The sequence below is a fragment of the Nerophis ophidion genome, linkage group LG13, assembly GCF_033978795.1.
Source record: "Nerophis ophidion isolate RoL-2023_Sa linkage group LG13, RoL_Noph_v1.0, whole genome shotgun sequence".
Taxonomy (NCBI): domain Eukaryota; kingdom Metazoa; phylum Chordata; class Actinopteri; order Syngnathiformes; family Syngnathidae; genus Nerophis; species Nerophis ophidion.
The window spans coordinates 57,901,946-57,911,945 of record NC_084623.1 but is presented as its reverse complement, the minus strand read 5'-3'; the positions used below and the strand labels follow the sequence as shown (position 1 = coordinate 57,911,945).

Below are 10,000 nucleotides of genomic sequence, written 5' to 3'. Positions count from 1 at the left end.
CTTCCTGTGCACTTAAGATGTGACTTTAAGGTTTTACTACTTACGTATAAAATACTACACGGTCTAGCTCCATCCTATCTTGCCGATTGTATTGTACCATATGTCCCGGCAAGAAATCTGCGTTCAAAGGACTCCGGCTTATTAGTGATTCCCAAAGCCCAAAAAAAGTCTGCGGGCTATAGAGCGTTTTCATTTCGGGCTCCAGTACTCTGGAATGCCCTCCCGGTAACAGTTCGAGATGCTACCTCAGTAGAAGCATTTAAGTCTCACCTTAAAACTCATCTGTATACTCTAGCCTTTAAATAGACCTCCTTTTTAGACCAGTTGATCTGCCGCTTCTTTTCTTTTTCTCCTATGTCCCACTCTCCCTTGTGGAGGGGGTCCGGTCCGATCCGGTGGCCATGTACTGCTTGCTTGTGTATCGGCTGGGGACATCTCTGCGCTGCTGATCCGCCTCCGCTTGGGATGGTTTCCCGCTGACTCCGCTGTTAACGGGACTCTCGCTGCTGTCTTGGATCCGCTTTGAACTGAACTCTCGCGACTGTGTTGGATCCATTACGGATTGAACTTTCACAGTATCATGTTAGACCCGCTCGACATCCATTGCTTTCCTCCTCTCCAAGGTTCTCATTGTCATCATTGTCACCGACGTCCCACTGGGTGTGAGTTTTCCTTGCCCTTATGTGGGCCTACCGAGGATGTCGTGGTGGTTTGTGCAGCCCTTTGAGACACTAGTGATTTAGGGCTATATAAGTAAACATTGATTGATTGATTGATTGATTGATTTCCTCTGTTTGCTCTTTTATTAAACTTTTCAATGTCGATTTTGCCACAAACGTCCCCCCGGGGCCCACTTTGGACACCTCTGCTCATGTTTTTTGTCCTAACGGGCAACGTTCAACCCTTTTTTATTAATGAGTGAATGTGGTCCGAACAGGCATCCATAGTGTGGTGTTTGACGACGGCTGCCAGCAGATTGTGGCCATGTGTTCCTTGGAGGGGGAGGTGGTACCCCTCAGAAATGGGGTTCGCATCTCCAGCCTTGTGGAGGTACACCAGTTGTTTATTCGAGGATAAAAACAGGCGTGCGGCCCAGTGTTTGTAAACAAGTGGCTTTTTCTAGGTGTGGTTGAACGACCTGTCCAATGAGATGAAAGAGACGCTGAAGCAAATGCTGCATGAATGTGTGACAGCAGCCAAACAAGGAGAAGTGGACCCGTCACGTTATCCCTCACAAGTACACACACACACACACACACACACACACACACACACACACACACACACACACACACACCATCCACGCAGAGTCCATTTTCAGCTTTATATATTTTTACTAAAAAAACATACCATTTTCTGTGTAGATTCTGTGCCTCGCTGAGCAAATCCAATTTACTGAAGATGTGGAAAGAGCTCTGAAGGACCAGAATCTACAGCAGCTGGAGTCGGAGCTCACCGCCAAACTGGAGCATTACACAACTGGTGACACCACCTCTGACGACCATACCAACACAGGTACGTCTGTTCGATTCCCCCTCTATATGATTGACTTGCATGTAAGACAACACACTACTTATCGTAGTTCTTAGGCGCTCCACAGTTGTTTGGTGCTACCTGTTGGTTTCTGGTATAAATCGCTAGACTCTAAATTGGGTGTCCAAAGTGCGGCCCGCAGGTCATTCTTTAACGGCCCCACGGCACATTTTAAGAATACAATTGAAAAAAATTAAAAAACATAAAAAGTGGTATAAAAGAGCAAGCAGGTGAAATGTATCAAGAAATTGTTGCAATGCTTTAATAGCACAACGCTTTCTTTCTTTAAAAATAATAATGAATCAAAATCAATGTCATTTTGAATTATTGACCTATTCAAGGCTTCGATTACGCCACATTAAATTTTCCACTTTGAGATATTTTTGGGGGGAAAATGTTGCATATTTTGTGTTTTGCCATATAAAAAAATTGAGCTGTTTTTTAAAAAAAGGGCCTGAAACGAACCAAAAACATAACAACAATAAAACTTAAAATTGACGGATATATCTGAGGTTGATCTCGAGATTATTGTGCTAAAAGTAAACAGTTAAAAAAATGTATAATTTGTTTTTTAACACTTTAATGCAGGGGTAGGGAACCTGTGGCTCTGTTGATAACTGCGTCTGGCTCTCGGATAAATCTTAGTTGACATTGGAAATCACAATCTTGAAAATAACGTTGAAAATATAAAACATTCTCATGCATTTCAATCCATCCATCCGTTTCCTACCGCACCTGTTCAAGAAGTCGTATTAATGGTGAGAAGTATTTTATTTATTATCAGTTAGCTTCATAATAAAAATATTATTAAAAAGAATAAGAGACTTATCATACTCTAAAAATGTTGGTCTTATTTAAAAATGCATGCATTTAGTTGTATTCAGTGTTAGAAAATATTATATGGCTCTCACGGAAATACATTTTAAAATATTTGGCTTTCATGGCTCTCTAGGCCAAAAAGGTTCCCGACCCCTTTTGGATCCCCAATTATTTTAGTGTGATTTTTTTTTTTTAAGTGTCATAGCTCAAAAAATAATAATAAATCAAAATCCAAAATTAAGGCTCCAATTCTTATATAATCTCAAATATTCCACCTAAAAAAGTTATTGGGTGAAAATATTGTATATTTTGTGTTTTTTCCATTTTTTCCACCTGATGTTGATCTAGAGCCGCGGCTCCGGAGCCATATGCGGCTCTTTGGCCACTCTGATGTGACTCAGCTGCATAATCGCCGAGCCCTCCGATTAATTCGGGGGGGTTTCCGGATTTTGGTGCCTCTCCCGGACATCACCCGGGGCTAACATTCTCCGATTTTCACTCTGACTACAATATTGAGGGCGTGGCGTGATGGCCGTGCTTTTAATTAACGTCCTCTACAACATGTCATCGCGCCCGCCTTTACACCACGCTATCTGCGTGCCGGCCAGAAGCATACATTCCGCTGCTTCTATCGTCACACGCACGAGATTCCAAGGCATACTTGGTCAACAGCCATACAGGTTACACTGAAAGTTGTGATATAAACTACTTTAACACTCTTACTAATATGCGCCACACTGTGAACCCACACCAAACAAGAATTACACACACATTTTGGGAGAACATCCGCACTGTAACACATTATAAACGCAACATAACAATTACCCAGAATCCCATGCATGCACGATTTTTCCTGGCTATATTATACACCCCGCTAGCACCAAACCCCGGCCACCAACAAAATTCTTGGAATTTTGTTGAACTTGGAAAATAATAGTTGAATGATCAATCAATCAATGTTTATTTATATAGCCCCAAATCACAAATGTCTCAAAGGACTGCACAAATCATTACGACTACAACATCCTCGGAAGAACCCACAAAAGGGCAAGGAAAACTCACACCCAGTGGGCAGGGAGAATTCACATCCAGTGGGACGCCAGTGACAATGCTGACTATGAGAAACCTTGGAGAGGACCTCAGATGTGGGCAACCCCCCCCCCCCTCTAGGGGACCGAAAGCAATGGATGTGGAGCGGGTCTAACATGATACTGTGAAAGTTCAATCCATAGTGGCTCCAACACAGCCACGAGAGTTCAGTTCAAAGCGGATCCAAGACAGCAGCGAGAGTCCCGTCCACAGGAAACCATCTCAAGCGGAGGCGGATCAGCAGCGTAGAGATGTCCCCAACCAATACACAGGCGAGCAGTCCATCCTGGGTCCCGACGAGCGGTCCATCCTGGGTATCGACTCTGGACAGCCAATACTTCATCCATGGTCATCGGACCGGACCCCCTCCACATGGGAGGCGGGGACACAGGAGAAAACAGAAAAGAAGCGGCAGATCAACTGGTCTAAAAAGGAGGTCTATTTAAAGGCTAGAGTATACAGATGAGTTTTAAGGTGAGACTTAAATGCTTCTACTGAGGTGGCATCTCGAACTGTTACCGGGAGGGCATTCCAGAGTACTGGAGCCCGAAATTAAAACGCTCTATAGCCCGCAGACTTTTTTTGGGCTCTAGGAATCACTAATAAGCCGGAGTCTTTTGAAGGCAGATTTCTTGCCGGGACATATGGTACAATACAATCGGCAAGATAGGATGGAGCTAGACCGTGTAGTATTTTATACGTAAGTAGTAAAACCTTAAAGTCACATCTTAAGTGCACAGGAAGCCAGTGAAGGTGAGCCAGTATAGGTATATATGTATGTATATATGTATATAAGGTATATACAGTATAGGTATATATGTATGTATATATGTATATAAAGGTATATACAGTATAGGTATATATGTATGTATATATGTATATAAAGGTATATACAGTATAGGTATATATGTATGTATATATGTATATAAAGGTATATACAGTATAGGTATATATGTATGTACATATGTATATAAAGGTATATACAGTATAGGTATATATGTATGTATATATGTATATAAAGGTGTATACAGTATAGGTATATATGTATGTATATATGTATATAAAGGGTATATACAGTACAGGCGTAATATGATCAAACTTTCTTGTTCTTGTCAAAAGTCTAGCAGCCGCATTTTGTACCAACTGTAATCTTTTAATGCTAGACATGGGGAGACCCCCAAAATAATACGTTACAGTAATCGAGACGAGGCGTAACAAACGCATTGGATAATGATCTCGGCGTCTTTAGTGGACAAAATGGAGCGAATTTTAGCGATATTACGGAGATGAAAGAAGGACGTTTTAGTAACGCTTTTAATGTGTGACTCAAAGGAGAGAGTTGGGTGGAAGATAATACCCAGATTTTTTATGATCCAAGGTGAGTGGAGTGTGTAGATGGTGGAACGGTTCAAATCGGGTGCGAAATGTGGGATATGCAGTAGCTTGGTATAATGCTCATTCATTGTCAATGGGGAGAAATTTCAGGAAATTCTGTGAACACCGGAATTTTGGGAAAAGGGTAAACATATTTGGCGTTTGATAAATGGAAAAAGTAGTATGGGTGGGTTGGTTGAAAGGTCGGAATCAGGTTTAAAAATGGGGCAAAATTTGAGAATGCACGGCATTGTAGAACTATGAATACATCCATTTATTTGAACAGGAATTTCCTGGGATTTTGTTGATTTACTTGGAGGGAAGAAAAAAAAATGAATTAGAGACAAAGAGAGGATGAGTAAAAGACAGACTATTTAATTATGAACAGGACTGTTACTTTGGCTGGAATTGTAAGATCGGAATCTGACTCTTCTGAATCGCAAGTCCTCCCTGGTGTATGCGTGACATTTCAGTCCTGTTGTCTCTCCCTGGCCTGGCCTAGACCCCGGCATCCTGCACGCTGAAACTGAAGGCCTTGATCCTGGACATCATCCACAACATCAGTGTGGTGAAGCAGCTCAAGCAGGCCGGAGTCGGCGGTCCAGATGCCTGGGCCTGGCAGAAGCAGCTGCGCTTCTACATGGGCCCCGGCAAGTGCTGCCAGGTCCACATGGTGGATGCCAGTTCAACTACACCTACGAGTACCAGGTGGGTCCCCACAACTCGCTTGTCATCCTTTTTTTTTTTTTTGCCCAATTCCTGTGAGAACCCTGCGTGTGAATGCAGCATTAGGAAGAGGGTTTGGTTCATTTAACCAGGACTCGCCGCAGTGTGCTCAAACGACCACCAGGTGGTCAACTGTGAGCATTTTATTACAAAAGATTTTGTTTGACACTGAATTTATGTGACAGAATTTTTGTTGTTTGAATTTTGGTGAAAATTGGGGGCGGCATAGCTCGGTTGGTAGAGCGGCCGTGCCAGCAACTTGAGGGTTGCAGGTTCGATTCCCGCTTCCGCCATCCTAGTCACTGCCGTTATGTCCTTGGCAAGACACTTTACCCACCTGCTCCCAGTGCCACCCACACTGCTTTAAATGTAACTTAGATATTGGGTTTCACTATGTAAAGCGCTTGAGTCACTAGAGAAAAGCGCTATATAAATATAATTCACTTCACTTTACCAATTCACTAATTTATTTTTTTAATGGATTTATGCTGACAATTTAATTGGGGGGGGGGGGAATTTTTCAGGCAAAATGCATGTGTTTAAAAAAAATCCGTGTTCAAAAACTCAGTGTATAAAAATCAGTGTTTAAAAATTGTGTGTATAAAAAATCATATTTTTAAAATTCTATGTATGAAAAATCAGTGTATGCAAATTCTCTGTTTTAAAATTCAGTGTATAAAAATTATTTGTTTTAAAATTCAGTGTATAAAAATATAGTGTTTTAAAAATACAGTGTATACAAATTCAGTTTACAAAATATGGTGTATAGAAATCAGTATTTTAAAATTCAGTGTATGAAAAATTAGCGTATACAAAATGTGTGTATAAAAATTCAGTGTACAAAAATCCTGTGTTTTAAAATACAGTGTATAAAAATGCAGTGTATAAAAATTCATCCATCCATCTATCTTCTTTCGCTTAGCCGAGGTTGGGTCGCGGGGGCAGCAGCCTAAGCAGGGAAGCCCAGACTTCCCTCTCCCCGGCCACTTGGTCCAACTCTTCCGGGGGATCCCGAGGCGTTCCCAGGCCAGTCGGGATTTCAGGTGTATAAAAATATGGTGTATACAAATTAGTGTTTTAAAATTCAGTGTATGAAAAACGTGTATATAAAAATACAGTGTATAAAAAATTCTGTGTTTTAAATTCAGTGTATAAAATTTCAGTTTTAAATTCAGTGTATAAAATTTCAGTTTTAAAATTCAGTGTATAAAAACTATGTACTTTTAAAATTCAGTGTATAAAAATTGTCTTTTTAAAATCCAGGTGTATAAAAATTGTCTTTTTAAAATTCAGTGTATAAAAATTATGTCTTTTTAAAATTCAGTGTATAAAAATTTAAAATTATGTCTTTAAAATTCAGTATATAAAAATTCAGTGTTTTAAAATACAGTGTGTAAAAATCAGTGTTTTAAAATTCCGTGTATGAAAAATCAGTGTACAGAAATTGTGTTTTATAATTCAGTTTATAAAAATTCAGTGTTTTAAAAATTCAGTGTATAAAAATAAGTGCTCAAAAATGCAGTGTTTTAAAAATACAGTCTATAAAAATTATGTGTTTTAAAATTCAGTGTATAAAATTTCTCTTTTACAATTCAGTGTATAAAATTTCTCTTTTAAAATTCAGTGTATAAAAATACCGCGTGTACAAATTCAGTGTATAAAAAGTATGTATTTTTAAAATTCAGTGTATAAAAATTATGTCTTTTTAAAATTCAGTGTATAAAAAGTATGTCTTTTTAAAATTCAGTGTATAAAAATTATGTCTTTAAAATTCAGTGTAAAAAAATTCAGTGTTTTAAAAATACGGTGTTTTAAAATTCCGTGTATGAAAAATCAGTGTACAAAAATTGTGTTTTATAATTCAGTTTATAAAAATTCAGTGTATAAAAATAAGTGTTCAAAAATGCAGTGTTTCATACCACAACGACGACCGCTGATCTGAACCCCACACCCTCCAAAAGCCTCCAAAAAACAGAAACGTTGAGCAAGGACTTCATTAATAATTCCTGTTTCGCTGAAGTTATTTACCAAGGTCGAGCCCGGAACCAATTAACTGCGACAAACAAGGGTTTTAAATCACAGGTCTTAACAGGGTCCACACAGGCTTTTATTTATTTATTTTTAACATGTGTCAGTTGTAGTTTTTCCACAAACACACATCAACATTGGCATGAAAATGGCTGACATACTTACTGTACCTTGCAGGTTTGTAATAAAAAACTGAATAAATTAAAGCTGCCAGCAGCGATGGACGGGACCAACTTTTGCTGTTGTTGCCTTTTACCCATTCAACATATCTTTACCTGCACATTGCCTACCTTCCCTGCATCCTGGGTCACACTGGTGCTTCTTTCTTTCACCCCATACACGCTGGTGCTTCCTGCCATCACCCAGGCAACATATCTTTACCTGCACATTACCTATCTTCTCTGTATCCTGGAGTCAAACTGGTGCCTCCTTCTTTCACCCAGTCAACATATCTTTACCCGCACATTACCTACCTTCTCTGCATTGTGTGGTCACGCTGGTGCTTCCTGCTTTTAAGTGGCCATCTTGAGACGGCAGCAGTGCGGCAGCATCAGCGTAGCAGTTCTTTGAATGCTTGTAAAATAAAAACCGGAAGCAGTTAGAAAAACTATTTGTGCAACTTTTAATCAGAAGGGTTCAATCTGTTTCCTCTGCGAGTTTGAAACCTACACAACAAACGCGCTCAGAGGAGATAATGTTTGAAAAAAGGTGACAGGTTTTTACAAATCTTTTGTTTTGAAGGGGTAATTGCCAACTTCTTGTTTAACTTTGCTGAAAGATGTCAATTAATGAAATGTAGGTCTAAGTGAGACCTACATAGAAGTTTTTGTTTCATGTCTCTATGACATTCCTACTTGAAGTTACAAGCAGTTTTGTCTGTTTTCTTCCCAAGAGCAGTTTTGTCAGTGTTTTCTTTCTAGGGAGTGCTAGAGCACAATTTGAGTTTAAGGTTTGGTTTTTTACTAGATGGCAAATTTTTTTACCAGTCCTGATGTGTGTGTTGAGTTTGGTGAGTTTTGAAGCATTTTAAGGAGGTCAAATTACAGCTCAAAGAGGCAAAAGATGACATTTTTTAGGAAAGTTTTGTTTTGAAGGTTTTTTTGCCAACTTCCTGTTGATTTTTTCTGAAGGATTTAAGTGTATAAAATGTAGGTCTAAGTCAGACCTACATAGAAGTTTTTGTTTCATGTCTTTACGACATTCATAACGGAAGTTACACACAGTTTTGTCTGTTTTTTCCTAGGGGGCGCTAGAGCGCAATTTTGAGTTTTGGTTTTTTTGATTAGATGGCAATTATTCGCCAGTCCTGATATGTGTGTTAAATTTGGTGAGTTTTGAAGCATGTTAAAGGGGGTCAAATTACAGTGAAGTGAAGTGAAGTGAATTATATTTATATAGCGCTTTTCTCTAATGACTCAAAGCGCTTTACATAGTGAAAGCCCAATATCTAAAATTACATTTAAACCAGTGGTGGGGTGGCACTGGGAGCAGGTGGGTAAAGTGCCTTGCCCAAGGACACAACGGCAGTGACTAGAATGGCGGAAGCGGGAATCGAACCTGCAACCCTCAAGTTGCTGGCAACGGCCACTCTACCAACCGAGCTATGCCGCCCAGCTCAAAGAGCCGGCAGTATAATATATAATAAAACCTTAGAAATACAATAGGGTCCTCTGTCCCAAAGGGACATTCACTCCTAATAAATAAATCGTATTATTAATATAATCTTAGTGCTGAAGTTGCATGTTAGTGATATGTATTGTATTATTTTTGTATTTCACAACAAGGTAACTTGAGGATCGGTTTAGTTTAAAACCAAGTGTTGTACAAGTCGGGGGTCCCCCGCTCCATCTCTCCATCTGTCTGGGGTCCGATGCCTGGAAAAGGGCTGACGACCCCTGCTGGAAACACATCCAACCATTTGGGGGTGCTGTGTATTCGAGATGTGGTGAAGTCAAAACATCTTCAAACCGTCTCTGCTGTCATTTTCTTTTATAGCTATAGTGAAATATGCTTTTTTTATTCCGTGCCTTGGCTGTCTGGGAGTGGTGCACCTGTTCCCTGCTTCCACACGCCATCTTGCCACCGCTGCTGTCTTCATCCCTGCCTTGTTTCTCAGGGCAACGCGGCCAAGCTGGTGCACACTCCGCTGACTGACAAATGCTACCTGACTCTGACCCAGGCCATGAAGATGGGGCTCGGGGGAGAACCCCTATGGGCTCCGCTGGGACGGGCAAGACCGAGTCCGTCAAAGCTCTGGGTGGCCTGTTTGGACGCCAGGTGTTGGTGTTCAACTGTGACGAGGTAAGCCTGTGGGAGGAGCTAACATCCTTCCAGCTCAAGTCGAGCATTTGGAGACAGGGTTCTCGCACGCATGTGTCATGGCTCCGTTTTTAGTAGGCCAGCGATTGTAATACACTCCTATGTTTTAAAA

General features: G+C 40.3%; 1 protein-coding gene across 1 annotated transcript in view; it reads left to right on the top strand.

Moving 5' to 3' along the window:
- Positions 1 to 10,000, top strand: part of dync2h1 (dynein cytoplasmic 2 heavy chain 1) — a 256,786-nt gene that overhangs the window by 66,476 nt on the left and 180,310 nt on the right. Inside the window, 8 exon segments of the mRNA XM_061919267.1 lie at positions 938 to 1,050; positions 1,124 to 1,237; positions 1,365 to 1,515; positions 5,318 to 5,334; positions 5,336 to 5,492; positions 5,495 to 5,523; positions 9,686 to 9,772; positions 9,775 to 9,870. Coding sequence (XP_061775251.1) covers positions 938 to 1,050; positions 1,124 to 1,237; positions 1,365 to 1,515; positions 5,318 to 5,334; positions 5,336 to 5,492; positions 5,495 to 5,523; positions 9,686 to 9,772; positions 9,775 to 9,870 — 764 coding nt within the window.